The following is a 17,875-nucleotide window of genomic DNA, read 5'->3' on the forward strand; positions in this document are numbered from 1 at the left end:
AAATTAATAATTTTTAATAATAAGCCATTTGAAATTGCCAAATATGTAAAAAGCCTTTAACTTAATATAAAAGAATTGTGTTTTGTGTGTGTTTTTTCTTATGTTCTGTTAAAGAAAAATCACATAAATGTTTTGTGTTTATGTAATGTTTAATGCTGACTTATACTGATGCTATACAGTTTCCTTTTTGGTCCATTTAAAGGTCTGTGGTTGAGTTGTATTATTACTGTTAATATTTATTATTTATAGCAAATTTTGTTTTACAATATGTGCAGGTGTGTGTGTATATATTAACGATGTATTATTTCATATATGTTTGTATTGTATTATGCTGGTGTTAGAGTCAAAAAACTTTAATGACTGACTGACTCATTGTAGTGTTTCTTTCGCTGAGGCTGTATGGTAAACATAACATGTGCAACATAAAACTTAAGAATTTTATATATTATGCAAAATAATCTTTAAGTAAAATTTAAATTAATATACGAAAAAAAATAAAATAAAATAAATAAAATATCACCAACATATATAATGAAATGTTTAATAGTTTTACTTGATATGATGGGTTTCAGTATTTAGTACATCTGTAAGACGTACTGCACTTTATTTTCTATTACGATTTTTATTTTAAACATTTAATTCATTTATATTATCAGTTAATGACTCAGAGAACTTATTCCCATTGACGTAATTACTTGGAATTAATATGCCTATTAAGACAATAATTTTCTTTGCAGCATCGAGTTTCTTTAGAGAAGGGATGCCCACCATCATTTTCTATTGCATACTTCATAGGGTGCCATTGTGTGAGTGCATGATTTTTTTAATTGGTTGCATTTTGTGTGTGGAGAGAGAAACGTTCACACGACGCAGCAAAAATTCATTTTCACAATTGATGTCTAAAATATTACTATTTCACTTCATGTCTGAGATTTGACTCTGTAATCCCCTTTGTAAAAATAGTTTTATTTCACCCAGCTTTATTTTTAAATTACAAACAAGACTTATTAATTAGCAACACCTTCCAAAATATGTTATCAGATATTTCCCCGTACCTGTTTGTATAAGACATAATTAATTATCATCTTTCATCCACCCGCCACCGAAATGAACGTTTGAACGTTTTGCTTCGGATTACCACCTTGTTGAAGCAAAGGTACGTAACATATTAAACGGACAAATAAAGTGCGAACAGACACAACACGAAAGTTGGACATCGCCAAGCTGCATCACAACAAATAGCCATAGCATATTTTACTCAACTGACCCAATTGCTTAATGAAAGCACTCCTCGTTCCGATAACATATCAGCACAATGGCAAAATATTGCCTATTCCATGCAAACAACCACAAAACCTATACTTGGATACCAGAGACCTTCACCAAGGAACCCATGGTAGATATATCCTCAGCCTATGTGAATTGAAACATTCGAATGTATTTAGGGTCTTTTAGAATTTTGTGGCCCTTTTTGAACATTTGAACTTGCCAACAAAAATGTGGATTAGGATTAAAGTTCAAAAGTGTTGAGGAGGAGGTACTTAACAGAATGGACCGACATAGTCCATCATTGAAGTGGATCTTATTTTGAAAGTCATATCTTTTCGAATAATTTCGCACCCACTACTCATTTCAGTGGGTCATCATGTAAAATTTGGGCCAGTATTATATGGCTGAAAACAGGACCACAACGAACAGCTTAGGTATACATTTCCAAAGAATCTTCGAACAAAACCCTAGACTGCACTTAGGCACAAATGTTAAACTGTTGTGGGGGAGGTACCCTAAGGAGAGGACCATTTTAGAAGTTAAACTAAATTTGGATAAAATGTTAGGAGATCCAAATTTTGGACCAAATTGTTTGCCCCTTTCATAAGATATCATCGTATATCTAGTTATATCGTCATTTAGGGGCATTTTTTAAATATAGGGGGAGGAGTATCGGAATTTGTGGACCGGTATTGCCCATATTTGAACAGAAACCAAGTTTGGACAAAATATGACGAAGACCAAATTTTGGACGAAATCGGTTGATTATTTCGAAGGTGCTCTCCAGCCACCTCATTTGGTGCCACAGGGGTTTTTACACCTTTTCGGCTGTTTTTGTCATATATAGCATTTCCAGATTAAATGAAACCTTTTCCAAATTAAATGAAACCTTTTCCAAATTAAATGAAACCTTTTCCAAATTAAACGAAACCCTTTCCAAATTAAATGAAACCTTTTCCAATTGAAATGAAACCTTTTCCATTTGAAATGAAACTTTTTCCAAATTAAATGAAACCTTTATTTTTTATTATAAGGAACTTGAAACTAATAATATTATTTTTTTGTTTTAAATTAAAATGTTAACATCAATTGATGTAATTAAAACAAATATAGTTATATAGGTATTTATTTGTGAATAAACCTTACAGTAGTTGGATTTTGTAATTAATTTTTACCTTTACCGACAAAAATCGGTAAAATTAAATCGAAAAATTATGATTGAAAATGTTCAATAAAAGTTGGCATCACTGTTGCTATCGGTAAAGGTTAGAGACCACTTTTTATTCATCGTTAACTTACCGATAAAATCCGTTAATTACCGAAATTATGGGCATTTTATTTTTAACGACTTTTGTCGGTAAGGATAACAATGTGTTACTGAATCTCACTACAGCCATGATTGGTTTTTTCGACTCTTTTTGAGCTCTTAAATCATAATTTTAACTTTATTTTTATCAATAAACGGAAAACCGTCCATTCAGTTTTCTGCTTGGGAAACTTGCAATACAATGGCCTTGCTTGCTGATTTTTCTGTTGAATGCTGCGCTCTATCGCCTCAGTTATCTTATGGTCAGATGAAGGATCGCGAAGTTCAGCTCTAGCGCAGCATTTTATTTTTGAAATGCATTCTAAATCGGATGAACTTTGGGAATATGGCTCAAAATGCCTTCTATTAGTTTTTGAATTTGTCTGCATTCATACTTAAACTTGAAAATATATTATGGTACACAAAACCCCCGATTTAATTTACTGCCATTAGAGTTACATATCGATCTTATAATGTACTCGTAGGCAGCACAAACTGAAGATTAAATCCACTATCCTCTGTAAATATTAAATGTTCCCTTTGTTGAAGAATCCATTTTGGAAAATACAGAGCCTGTTTTTTCTTAACTCCGACGTTTTAGGCTCGTTCTAAATCGACTGAGGCTATTTTTAAAGTAATTTTCAATTTCCGTATATCATTTTTAAGGTTTGGAAAACATAGTTTTTTTATTGTTAAGACTGAAGTAAAAACTCTGAAATAATAACTCAAAAAACAAAAATAAATTAAAAAAAAAACAAGGATACCTATATCTATATTTGTTATAATAACATCAATTGATGTTATTATTTTATTTTAAAACAATAAAAATCAATATCATTATAATAAAAAAGAAGAGTTTCATTTAATTTGGAAAAAGTTTCATTTCAAATGGAAAAGGTTTCATTTCAATTGGAAACGGTTTCATTTCCGTTGGAAAAGATTTCATTTAATTTGGAAAAGGTTTCGTTTAATTTGGAAAAGGTTTCGTTTAATTTGGAAAAGGTTTCATTTAATTTGGAAAAGGTTTCATTTAATCTGGAAATGCTATATATGGACTTGCTAATGTAAAAACGTTTACCAACGTCATTGAGGCAGCGAATGCAAATGCTTCAACAGAAATCAAAGTGATTCGAGAGCAGGCCGTACAGTGAACTTATCTGAAATTTTGTGTGGGAGATACCCGATGGAGTGGACAAATAAATTCGAAACTGATCTGTATCTGGTAAATATATAAGAATGTGTAAAGTATGGTCCAAATCGGTCACTCCCTTCAAGAGTTATCGGGAGCACAATTTTTCCGAACATTTTTGAACTTTTGTGGGGGAGATAGCTGAAGGAGTGGACCGAACTATCAGGCTATTTTCTCAGGAAGTATGGAGTTGCGCCTGATGAAACTTGTACCGTCGTATAGGGGGCAGAGAATAGAAGTTGTTACAACAAAAATCAATATGATTCGAGAGCAGGTCCTTAACTCAACTTTACCGACAGTTTGTGTGGGAGGTACCCGATGAAGTGGACCGATTAAATCCATATTGGAACCTTTGCTAATTCTAATTGAATTTTCCCGATGTGCAAAGTATGAACTAAATAGGTTACTCTCATCAAGCGTTACCGTGCGCACAAATTTTCCGAACATTTTCGAACTTTTTTCGGACCGGAGGAGTGGACCGATACAACCCATCTTCGAACTTAAACTAAGTTTGGATAACATATTACGAAAGCCAACTCTTGGACAGAATCGGTTGATCCGTTCGAGAGTAATCGTGCGCTCCAGCCAGACAGACAGACGTCTGAAACGGATTTCGTCCAAACATACTTGGGATCTAAAACCAGTATTTCGATGAGGCACATAAATGCTGATGGCATAAAAATTCAAAGAGTGAACATCAATCTGATGGCTGTGGTACAAGTTCATCCTCCTGTAAAGACGAGCCAGAGCCAGTTACAGATAAAGATAGAGTTGTTCCAACTGGCACAGGCGAATTAGATACCACAGATTCAATCCCAGAAGATGGTCCGGTCAAGATGAGGTAAGGACAGCATGGCTTACCAGCCAAGCTGTTTAAAACCGGAGGCGACAAGCTTTCAGGAAGAACCCAGACCCGACAATTGGAACATGAACATCCTGTGTCTCGTCCACAAGAAAGGAGACAGGACTGTGTGCTCCAACTATTGGAGGGATATTGTGTGAACGACTAAAGCCTTTGGTTTACAAAATATTTAGGCCATAACAATACTCCTTTAAGCCTGTCAAATCCATAAAATTCTGACAAATCTTGGAAAAGACCCAAGAGATACAGATCGCAACTTATTATATTTTTATCGACAGCCCCATAAAGGTATTCCAAGTAGAGTTGTGCCAAATGAACTATATAGTACTATCTACTTCACTATGCAGATAGTCGTAATGGCGGCCCCGAGTACAACCTGTGGAAAAAAATCAAAACGGTTTGAGAGGAGGCCTTGGAACAACTCTAGTTTAGTAAAAACTCTCCGATTTTCTTGAAATTTTTGCAGAGGTAGATATTGTTACGCTAATCATGGGGATGTATAATTTTTTTGGGAGACTGACCCTGTTATCCGGTTATTTTAGCCGAAAGTGCGGGTACAAAAATTCAAAGGTCCATATCTCTGGATCCAGAGAAGGTATTACCAGATATAGCACCATTTTGGAAAGGTTAAAGTGAGCACCTATAATGCACCCATTCTCGACTTTTTGAGGATTTTATGGAAAACCCCGGTTCCAAAAATCGGGCCCATTTTCGACTTTTTGAAGGTTTTATGAAAAAAACCGGTTCCAAAAAAGTCCGGGTGCAAAGATTCTATCGGCCATATCTTTGGATCCAGAGAAGGTATTACATCATGTAGCACCATTTTGGAAAGTTTAATGTGAGCACCCATAATGAACCCATTCTCGATTTTTGAGGGTTTTATGGAAAAACCCGGTTCACAAAACGGGCCCATTTTCGACTTTTTGAGGGGTTTATGGAAAAACCCGGTTCACCTGAAAATGGCAACTTGTTGGATAGGTATTTCCATAAGCTTTCCAATGATACCCATTTTGTAGAGTAGAGCAGTGTCTAACCCGGGTTTTGTACCCGGATTTTCGGGTCTAATAACCGGGTAACCGGGTTCGTTCCCCCATGAAAGTTATACATTGCAGTGATCAGCGCAACAATATCTACCTTTGATTCGAGAGTTATCGTGCGCACAAGGTACCAAAACTAAGGTATCCTTAGTTTGGGCTAGGGTGTTTAAAAACGGTTTTGCATTAAAAGCCGAACACGGTTTTCACCAAAAACGTAATTTTCGGATAACGGAAAAACCGGATATTTGTGTAGGTAAACAGGTTTTAAAACAAATAAGAGAGTATCAGTCAGCTGTGCTGACTGTGATATGCCCTCAGCCTCTGACCAAAAATATATATTGATTTTACATCACGAATTTGCTTCAAAATACGTGAAATTTGTAGGTACCCGAATGTGGCGCTACACCAAATCATTGACATTTATCAAAATTTTTTTGTGACTAAACTTCTGATTCATAGATAACTCCAAATATTTAATTACGTTTAACTAAGTTTGTAGGAAAAGTTTGAGAGTTATATTTTACCCTAGGGCAGGGTTTTTGAGCTTTTGGCCCATTATCTCAGGAAGTATGGGCTTACTTAGGAAAAAAAATTACCTTTGTAAAGGGTACTGCTAGGACAACCAACTGACAAATTTCAACAAGATCCGAGAGGAGCTTACTTATTTACTTACTTAGCTGGCCCATTACAAAACATGTTTTCCATGTTTCGAGCTTCGCTTTTTGGAATACCGCGCCTTGTCATCTCTTCATCCACTTGTTTGCGCCATCTATTCTTTGGCCTGCCAATTCGGCGTGCACCACCATGTGGCTCGAATTTACACGCCTTTTTAGCGGGTTCATCATCGCTCATTCTTATTATATGGACTAGACAACGCAATCGCTGCATCTCGATACGTGTAACTATATTGATGTCGTTGTATAGCAGATACAGCTCGTGGTTCATAGGACGTGGATATTCACCGTCAACGCAGCTCGGTCCGTAGATCTTTCGAAGAATTTTTCTTTTTCTATCAGTGTCTTGTAAAGCGTTATTTTTATTTTGACGAGTTGTGGCTTTGTTTTTAAAGTGCTTACTTAAGCCAAAGTAGCATCTGTTGGCCAATACAATTCTCCTTTTTTCACAACTGATGTCGTTTGTTGTGTTTACGGCGGTGCCGAAGTAGGCGAAGTCTTTTACTACTTCAAAATTATAGGAACCAACGTCAACAGTTGGCCCGATCTCTATGGACGCATTGCGCGTCGACACCATCAACTTAGTCTTCCCGCCGTTTACCGCCAGACCCACTTTAGCAGATTCTCCTTCAACCTTTATAAAGGTATCGGTTACTTTCTTCACTGATCGTCGCATGATGTCTATATCATCAGCATAAGCAAGAAACATGTGGCTATTGGTATAGATTGTGCCACTTCTTTTGACGTTTGTCTCTCGTATAACCTTTTCTAGCAGGATGTTGAAAAGATCACACGAAAGGCTGTCACCTTGCCTGAAACTTCTTTTGGTACAAAACTCTTCGGAGAGGTTCTTTCCTATTTTAACTGAAGATCTTGTGTCAGTAAGAGGTATTTTACAAAGCCGAATGAGCTTTGCGGCGATACCAAATTCAGACATGGGTTGGAATACTTTTGAACTTAGCGGACTGTCGAAGGCTGCTTATAAAGGACAAAAAGATGGTAAGTGTCGATCTGCATCTCTTGGGTCTTCTCCAGGATTTGACACAGGGTAAATATCTGGTCATTGGTGGACTTGCCAGGTCTAAAGCCGCATTGGTGTGTTCCACTTATTTCGTTGACCATGGACTTTTGTCGTTTGCACTGACACTTCCTTTTATTCCCTGCCCTTATAGTTGGAGCATAAAGTCTTATCTCCTTTCTTATGAACCTGTGTCCTGGATGCTCAGGTTCCAATCGTCGGGTACGCGTTCTTCCTTCCAGATGGAGCTAACTTGCTGATGCATACACCTTGGCTGGTAGGCCATCAGCTCCTGATGCCTTAATATTCTTCAGCCGGTTTATTGCTGTCTTTACCTCATCTTGGCCGGGTGGTATACATTCAATACCATATTCTTGGATTGGATTTGTGGTATCTTCGTCGACTTCGCTACTATTGGATACCAACAGTTTGGAAAAAAAGCTCTTTCCATATCGTTAGCACACTATCTGTATCAGTTACCAGATTATCTTGCTGGTCTCTACAGGAGGATGTGCAAGTTCCCAAGCCATCATCTTTAGTAGAACTTTCGGACTTCATTCTGTCTCCTGTACATCTCGATTTGTGCATACGTCCGCTTTTCCATCTCTATCTTTTTCCTGCGGAAAAGACGTTTCTCCTCTCTCCTTTTCTCACGATACCTCTCTCGTGCGCTACGCGTTGCTACTGATTGTAAAGTAGCCCTATATGCCACATTTTTCTCTTCGGTAGCAGCACGACACTCCTGGTCATACCATGGATTCCTTGGTGGAGGTCTCTGGTATCCAAGTACTGATTTTGCGGCTGTTTGCATGGAGTGGGCAATGTTTTGCCATTGTTCTGATATGTGATCGGGACGAGGAGTGCTTTGATTAAGCAGTTGGGCCAGTTGAGTGGAATATGCTGTGGCTATCTGTTGTGATTGCTGCTTACCGATGTCCAACTTCCGTGTTGTGTCTGTTCGCACTTTGTTTGCTACGTTTAATCTGGTACGTACCTTTGCTGCAACAAGGTAGTTGTCCGAGTCTATGTTTGCACCTCGGAACGAAGGTACATCCAAAACTCTTGATGCATGTCTTCCATCTATCACAACGTGATCAATCAAGGAATCAAGTTCTTTGATCTGGCGACAGCCATGTGCCCTTATGAATATCGAGATGCTTAAATCTGGTACTGCTAACTACCATGTTTCTTGCAGCTGCAAAGTCTATCAGCCTCATATCATTGTCAGATGTTTCACTGTGAAGACTGAATTTCCCGACTGTTGGGCCAAAGATATTCTCCTTTCCAATTATGGCATTAAAATCGCGTAGAATAATTCTAATATAATCGGCAGGGCAACGGTCATAAGTTTCTTCTAAGCAGTCGTAAAATATATCGTTGGTCTGTTTGTCCTTGTCTTCGGTAGGGGTATGAGCGCAAATAAATCTGATGTTAAAGAATTTTGCTTTTAATCGAATTGCAGCGAGTCTTTCATTCACTGGGGTGAAGCTGGAACCAGATTTGTTAACCTCCGACCAACTACAAATCTGCAACCAAACTCATGCTTTGTGTCGTGGCAGCAACAACACCTTTAGGTGTTGTTGTGACGCCTTTCCCGTTCCATTGTATTTCCTGTATGGCAGTAATGTCGGCCTTGTACTTTTCAAGTACATCTGCCAATGCGCAAAGCACCTTCCCTATAAAGCAGCGACGACCACAGAAATACAACCAAAGCGAAGACATGTATGAACGTATGAGTGAAAAAAGCAACAACCACATTATGTTTTTGTTTGTTTTCATTCATTTACACTGTACGTGAGAGAGAGAAGCAAATGCAAAAACAACTCAGTGGGCGCCCTCACTATACGATCTAAGCAAAGAAGCTCGTCCCTGCTATAAAGAGTGCGAACATTCCAGGTGCAGATTCGCAGATCATGGTCCTTAAAACGTTTGCGGGGTTCGTCAACTTTAGAGGGGTTTGTTTTTCTTTTCTTTCGTTTTTTTTCAAAAGCCCAAACCCATGTTTTTAACGTTCTTATGGGTGAACGCGCGGCACATTTTAGTTCACTACCTTTAACAGGTGTTAAAGGCAGTTCCCCAGGTGACACCACGGGGAGGTCAGTGTCGACTTGAGATGAAAGAGGGACCAACATAAATCCTGGGCTTTGCCATGTTAAAGCCGGTCAGAACCGTTCCTTGGTATCTTCCATCCCCTACGTCATCCGAGAGGAGTTCTTAAAATTTGTTCTCTCTGAATTTCGTGGGGCAGGTACCTGAAGGAATGGACCGATATAGTCCATATTGCAAACTGATACATGGCTGGGTGAAATAAAACAATGTGGAAAATTTGGACCAATCAGATACTCCCTGCGAGAGTTTTTTTCTTGCAGAGTTTAGGTCAGTATGCCCGGAACTATGAACTTGAGCCCAAAAAAAAAAAAATACCGTCGTAAAGGGAGCCGCAAGGACAGCCTGTTGAAAAAAAATCGAAACTATCTTAGAGGAGTTAATAAACTTCTTGGGTTCTAGAACCATTGAGACACATGTTGGTCATATGAAAGCGTATATACGCTCTTTAACCTAAAGACTGAAATATTCTGATTAGGAAATATTCCGCCCGGTTAATGGTATTTTCGGGGTTTAGGCTCCAAGTTAACCAAGTTTTTCAAAGTTTAGCAAATATTTGGTTCTCAAAGGAAAAATATCTTTGGACTAAAACTTTTTTATGCCCACAAAGGTTGTGAAAGGGATGGTGGACTTCCCTAAAATCCTGTTAGTCAATAATCTGCCACATCGGGTTCTCAGTGGGTAGAAAGCTTTGTTGCAAATGTAAAGTTTAAATAGTTTAAATAGTCCTGTCATATATTGGAAGTTCGGACAGGTCAGACATAGGCTGAGGGTATTTAGCTGTAGACAAAGTCGACTGATTCTATTTTAATTTCCTCTTTTGTTGTATTCCAAATAACACATGTTTCATCATAGTGAATACTTATTAAAAATTAAATATATTGGACACCCTAACTTTCATCAAATTTTGTGCGAAAAAACGCCCTACTATATAAAATATTTTAAATCTATTGGTTATTTTTTATTTTAGTAGAAGATTGTTTTAAAGTAAATCTAATTATATTGTACAAATCATAAGTTCAATATGAATTGTAAAGTTGTTTAAATTATGTAAAAAATAATAATTAAAAAAATTTAATCGTTTAAATACAAATATAAAAAATTAAAACTTGTAATGTTGTATTATCCTTTTGTCACAAAGGTGACAACTTTTATAAAAATATGTTTGTGTGCTTCGCTGTGTACTGTGCTGGCGGTGTTGGTTGTTGGTAATTCGGTGTCTTCTGCTTGAATGGTATGTACAGCAGCTTGCTTGGTATTTAAATTGCAAATATCGTATTGTATTGCATGGTGAATTGTATTTATATATGTACAAAAACACATATAAATGTTGAGTCTCTATTGAAGGATATCAAGATTTACTGAAACATATGCTTTGGGTCCGTACGAAGAAATACAAGTGTAATTGTTGCTATCAACCTACGGTAAAAGCCTAAAACCTGTTGGGCGCCAGGTTCGGGTGGAGAATGTTAAACAAAACAGTTAATTATAATAATGTCGTGCAGAATGAGATAATTATGGAGCAAGGTAAAAGAAGTACGACAAAATTTTTACGATTGGGGATGCGAAAAATGGCTGTAATAAAAAAATAAAATAAAACGAAACTGGAAAAAACCAATGGTAAATGTAGACAAAATAAATAAAATAATATTAAATGAAAATCATATCACTGTTGCTTGACAATATGACGCTTAAGAGAAACTGAGTCAATACTAGAGCGACAAAGAGAGTAGAGATAGAGAAATTATTGATTTATTGTAATATATCATAAGAAGGAAGTTTTGGAGAAAGAAGTTTTGGTGGGGGTGGAAAATTTCATAATGGCAACATAGGTTTATTTAAAAAAAATATCAAAAAATTGTAAAGGAAGTTTAGAGTTTGGACAGAGTTAAAGATGGCCAAGAAAAATAAACAAATAGTAAGAGAGTAAGTGGGGACAGAGAGAGAGATAGTGACAGAGAGTAGTATTATTTGGAATATTTTAAACCGTTTGCTTTTAAAACATAGATAATATAGACACAGGATAGAAATTCATAAATACAACTCATATATATTTGGCATTTATATATGTTTTATTTAAAAAAATTATACATTATTGTTTATGTTTTAATATGTATAATATATATATTTGTTAGATATATAAATATTTTATGAATGTTGAAACAACAACAACATCAACTATAACGCTTTCATTTCAAACATATTAATTTTTTTGATAATTTTTTTTGAGAGATTAATTCAATGAATTTTGAAACGAAATTACAACAAAGAAATTAGAAGGTGAGAACTTAAAATTGAATTTTGTTATGATATATATTTGTATTTAAAACAACAAAATAAAAACCATAAAATAAGTAAAACCAAAAACGAAAACTTTGAAGAATTTAGGTTATTACAAAGAGTCAGGGGAGCGTACAGAGAAAGATGATTACAACAACAACTGGAATGCATTGCAACAACAATTTGGCTCTATATCTTCAAGGGGCTGTTGATGTTTTTGACAAAACCCTAAATTCTTTAAAGTTTTCGTTACTATTGTTTTTACGTTTGTTTTCTGTACAAAAATAAAAAATTTACGATTATAATGCTTCAAAAGCGCTAAGCATGTATCGTACAAAATTGGAAGATATAATTTTGAACTTTTTAATTTTAATTTGAAACTAAAAATTCGTTTTTAAATATATTGGTGCTGTATATCCACAACACAAATAACAGTATAAACAAAAATTATATTTTTTTAATTTCCAGAAAAATAAAAATATTTTTTTTTGATATAGAAATAAAATATCATGAAGACACATTGATTATAGGCATGAGTGGTTGTAACAAAAAAATGGAAATTAAAAAAACAGTTATTTAATTAAATATACACATAAATAATTCACTTAACAAATTGATAAATATTTGGGTTTTTTTTCACAAAAATTTAATTTGGAATAAAACAAAAAAATAAATAAATTAAATCTTAATAAAATGAGAGTGAATTGAAATTAAATAAACAAATATTCTTTGTTTGATTTTTTTTGCTGAGTGTAGAGTTAGTAGTTAAATTGTTGTTGCATATGTACCATGAGAACTTCCGAAACCGAACTGATACTGAGAACATACATTGTGACGCCAACCTCCACAGGGGGACCTGTAACATATACACACACACGTTTGTTTGCTTTTGTAGTAGTTAGTTTTGAAATCAATATTTTATGTTTTTGTTGTAATTTTGTTTGTTTGTTTGTAACATTTACATTTATGGATATTATATTTACTTGTTTTGTTATCTTTCATTACTCTGTTTTTTCTTGATTGTTTGTTGTTATGCAGTTCTTTTATTTTAGTTTTTTTTTATAAATTTCTAAACATTTTTGCACTTTAAGATTTTTAGCTCTTTTAAAAACTTAAATTACTTATTTTGCTTTTAGCTTCTCATAATTATAAATTATTTTTTCATTCGATTTTGGAGTTAAGTAGTATTTGATTCTGAGGGGGAGAGAAGTGATAGCCAGGATACGGTTTGTGGTGATTTAAGTGCTAAAACTTGACGATACTGTGCAAGCAAACCGAAATCCTGTTTAGCATTTTGAGTTGTTGTGTTTGCTCCGTTTACAGATTTAAAAATATTCTTTGGTATTTTTAGGATCCTTTGTTTTATTATACAATTGCAAATGACGTCTATGCATGGAAGATCTATCTATGTACGAGTATACTTATAGAAGAATATAGAATTTTTAATAAAAATAATTATGCAAATGCAAATTATATCAGGGTATGGGTCTACAAATGCAGCATCCTGATTTGTTTCTTACAATTTTTAATACCACCTCGAATTTAAATATTAAGATGTCAGTAATTGCTTCAAAACACGGTAGTTAAACTAAAATAGACTTGACTTCAAGCCATACCATGGCAAGAGGTAATATGAAATAATTGGTTAAAAGCTAATATCTGGTCTTTTAAGAAGATGTAAGTTATGTTATCTGTACATACAAATGTTTTCACAACATTCCCGAAGGAACAAATGAGACTTCTTTATTATCTATAGAAGGCCTATAAATATATTGTACTATGGAAAACAGGTACATTAGGGCTATAACCAAAAAAATACCACGTCAGTACCATGTGCAGAATATTGTCCTGAGCACGATAACGCGTTTTTTAGTTCGATTCGGTGAAAAAAGTTTCCGCACCGATTGCGATTAAAAATCTAAATTTTCTATTTAAAAATCTAAATTTGCTTTGTTTGAAAAGAAAGTCATTAAAACAGTCTGTAACGAATTGGGTGACGTAGGAGATGGAAGATACCAAGGAACATACCTGACCGGCTTTAACATGGCAAAGCCCAGGATTTATCTTTGTGCCTCTTTCATCTCAAGTGGACACTGACCGCCTCGTGGTGTCACCTGGGGAGCTGCTTTAACACCCCTTAAAGGTAGTGAGCTAACATATAAGAACGTTAAAAGCTTGGGTTTGGGCGTCGGGTTAGTAACCCTCCCCTAGAAAAAACAGCCTACTATGAAAAAACGAAAGAAAGTAAAAAAGAAAGCAAGTAAAAAAGTATCAGTCGGCTTTGCCGACAGAGATATACATACCCTCAGTCTGTGTATATTGAAACATTTTTTCACCAAAAAACGTATGTTTGGGCGTTTGAACCGACAAAAATGTTGATTAGGATTAAAGATCAAAAGTTTTGCGGAGAAGATACTAAAAGGAATGGATCGACATTGACCATTATGGAAGTGGATCTCCAGCCACTACATATGGTGCCTATGGGGTTTTTACACCCTTCGGGCTGTTTTCTCAAGAAGTATGGACTTGCCCCTGAAAACAACTTTTACCATCGTAATTGAGGCAGCGAATGCAAGTTGCTTCAACAAAAATAAAAGTGATTCGATATCAGGTCTTAAAGTGAACTTATCCGAAATTTTGTGTGGAAGGTACGGATGGAGTGGACAAATATAGTCCATATTTGAACCTGATATATATATCAGGAAGATATATTTTGATGTGTAAAGTATGGACCAATTCGGCCACTCGCTTCAAGAGTTATCGTACGAACAATTTTTCCGAACTTTTTGAACTTTTGTGTGGGAGGTACTATCTGAAGGGGTGGACCGATATGGCTTATCTTCGAACTTAAATTATGTTTGGACAAAATATGACTAAGGCAAAATTGTGGACCGAATCGGCAGATCTGTTCGAGAGTTATCTTGCGCTCCAACCACCTCACACGGTGTCATAGGGGTTTTTTGCAACTTTCATGCTATTTTCTCAGGAAATATGGACTTGGCCCTAATGAAACTTTTACCGTCGTATTGGGGGCAGTGAATACAAGTTGCTAAACAAAAATCAAAGCGATTCGAGAGATGACCCTAAACTGAACTTTTCCGAAATTTTGTGTGGGAGGTACCCAAAGGAGTGGACCGACTGAGTCCATATTGAAACCTTATCTAAGCCTGGTACACATTTCAGGATGTGCAAAGTATGGACCAAATTGGTTACTCCCTTCAAGATTTATCGTGCGCACAATTTTTCCGAACATTTTCGAACTTTTGTGTGGGAGGTACCCGAAGGTGTGGACCGATATATCCCATCTTCGAACTTAAACTTAGTTTGGGCAAAATATTACGAAAGCCAAAATTTTAATCGAATCGGTTCATCCGTTCGAGAGTTATCGTGCGCTCCAGTTAGCCAGACAGACAGACGGACGGGCATTGCTCAATCGACTCCAAATTGTCTGAAACACATTTCGTCCAAACATAATTGGGGTCTAAAATCATTATTTCGATGAGGCACATTTTGCCCGTATGCAAGTGTATATACCGTCCTTAGCATAAATGCTGAGGGTATAAACAAACCCTTCTAAAGTTGACGAACCCCGCAAACGTTTTAAGGACCGTGATCTGTGAATCTGCACATGGAATCTTTCTAGAGAAGGTGCAGTTTACGCATTGGCAGATGTACTTGAAACTTACAAGGCCGACATTACTGCCATACAGGAAATACGATGGAATGGGAAAGGCGTCATAACAACACAGAAAGGTGACGCACTGTATTATAGCTGCCATGTCACAAAGCATGAGTTTGGTTGCGGATTTGTAGTTGGTCGGAGGTTAAAACATCTGGTCTCCAGCTTCACCCCAGTGAATGAAAGACTCGCTCCAATTCGATTAAAAGCTAAATTCATTAACATCAGCCTTATTTGCGCTCATGGTCCCACTGAAGACAAGGACGAACAGACCAAAGATATATTTTACGAGCGCTTAGAAAAAACTTATGACCGTTGCCCTGCCCATGACATTAAAATCATTCTAGGCGATTTTAATGCCAAAATTGGAAAGGAGAATATCTTTGGCCCAACAGTCGGACAATGCAGTCTCCACAATGAAACATCTGACAATGGTATGAGGCAGATAGACTTTGCAGCTGCAAGAAGCATGGTAGGTAGCAGTACCAGATTTAAGCATCTCGATATTCATAAGGTCACTTGGCTGTCGCCAGATCAAAGAACAAGAAATCAAATTGATCACGTTGTGATAGATGGAAGACATTCATCGACCGTGATGGATGTGCGTTCATGCCGAGGTGCAAACATAGACTCAGACCACTACCTTGTTGAAGCAAAGGTACGTACCAAATTAAACGTAGCAAACAATGTGCGAACAGACACAACACGGAAGTTGGACATCGGTAAGCTACAGTCACAGCAGATAGCCACAGCATATTCCACTCAACTGGCCCAACTGCTTAATCAAAGCACTCGTCGTCCCGATGACATATCAGGACAATGGCAAAATATTGACCACGCCATGCAAACAGCCGCAAAATCAGTACTTGGATACCAGAGACCTCCACCGAGGAATCCATGGTATGACCAGGAGTGTCTGCTGCTACCGAAGAGAAAAATGCGGCATATAGGTGAAAAAAAAATCCATATGTACAGGAGCCAGAATGAAGTCCGAAAATTCTACCAAAGAGTGAAACATCAAACTGATGGCTATGGTACAGGCACATCCTCCTGTAGAGACCAGCAAGGTAATTTGGTAATTGATACAGATAGTGTGCTAAGGATATGGAAAGAACATTTTTCAAAACTGTTGGTGTCCGATAGCAGCGAAGACGACGAAGATACCACAGACCCAATCCCAGAAGATGGTATTGAATGTATACCGCCTAGCCAAGATGTGGTAAAGACAGCAATAAATCGGCTGATGAATAATAAGGCAGCAGGAGCCGATGGCTTACCAGCCGAGCTGTTTAAAACCGGAGGCGATACGCTGATAAGGTGTATGCATTAGCTAGTTAACTCCATATGGCAGGAAGAACGTGTACCCGACGATTGGAACCTGAGCATCCTGTGTCCCGTCCATAAGAAAGGAGATATGACTTTATGCTCCCACTATAGGGGCATAAGTCTTCTCCCTATCGCCTACCATATAGTGTCAGGGATATTGTGCGAGCTACTTAAGCCCATGGTCAACGAAATAATTGGACCATACCAATGCGGCTTTAGACCTGGCAAGCCATTGACCTGATATTTACCCTGCGGCAAATCCTGGAGAAGACCCAAGAGATGCAGATCGACACTTACCACCTTTTTGTTGATTACAAAGCAGCCTTCGACAGCGCGCTACTTACGGTATTCCAAGCAATGTCTGAATTTGGTATCCCCGCAAAGCTCATTCGACTTTGTAAGATGACTTTAACTGACACGAGATCCTCAGTTAAAATAGGAAAGAACCTCTCCGAAGAGTTTTGTACCAAAAGAGGTTTCACGCAAGGTGACAGCCTTTCGTGTGATCTTTTCAACATCCTGCTAGAAAAGGTTATACGGGAGGCAAACGTCAAAAGAAGTGGCACAATCTACACCAATAGCCAAATGTTACTTGCTTATGCTGATGATATAGACATCATGGGACGATCAGTAAAATAAGTAACCGATACATTTATGAAAGTCGGAGGAGAATCTGCTAAAGTGGGTCTGGCGGTAAACGGCGAGAAGACCAAGGTGATGGTGTCGACGCGCAATGCGTCCATTGAGATCGGACCAACTGTTGAAGTTGGTTCCTATAATTTTGAGGTAGTAAAAGACTTCGTATACCTCGGCACAAACGAAATCAGTTGTGAAATAAAAAGAAGAATTGTACGAGTATTGGCCAACTTTGGCTTAAGTAAGCACTTCAAAAACAAAGCCACAACTCGTCAAACAAAAATAACGCTTTACAAAACACTGATACTACCCCTGCTGATGTATGGTTCGCAAGCGTGGGTATTTGCGCAAGCAGATAAGGCAGTGCTTGGCATGTTTGAGAGAAAAATTCTTCGATAGATCTACGTATCAATCTGCGTTGACGGTGAATATCGACGTCGCATGAACCACGAGCTCTATCAGCTATACAACGACATCAGTATAGATAAACGTA

General features: G+C 37.0%; 1 protein-coding gene across 40 annotated transcripts in view; it reads right to left on the reverse strand.

The window, feature by feature from the left end:
* Nucleotides 1–17,875, reverse strand: part of Rdl (Resistant to dieldrin) — a 275,701-nt gene that overhangs the window by 118,825 nt on the left and 139,001 nt on the right. For 7 of the 40 annotated variants that reach the window (XM_073983916.1, XM_073983909.1, XM_073983917.1 and 4 more), the window contains one exon: nt 12,530–12,597. The exons of the other annotated variants lie outside the window; for them this stretch is intronic. In XM_073983916.1, the coding sequence (XP_073840017.1) occupies nt 12,530–12,597 (68 nt within the window). The remainder of the gene's footprint in view (nt 1–12,529; nt 12,598–17,875) is intronic. 40 annotated transcript variants of the gene reach the window in all.

This window comes from Musca autumnalis, unplaced genomic scaffold (assembly GCF_047663935.1).
Source record: "Musca autumnalis isolate F117 unplaced genomic scaffold, ASM4766393v1 scaffold_4, whole genome shotgun sequence".
NCBI classification, from domain to species: Eukaryota; Metazoa; Arthropoda; class Insecta; order Diptera; family Muscidae; genus Musca; species Musca autumnalis.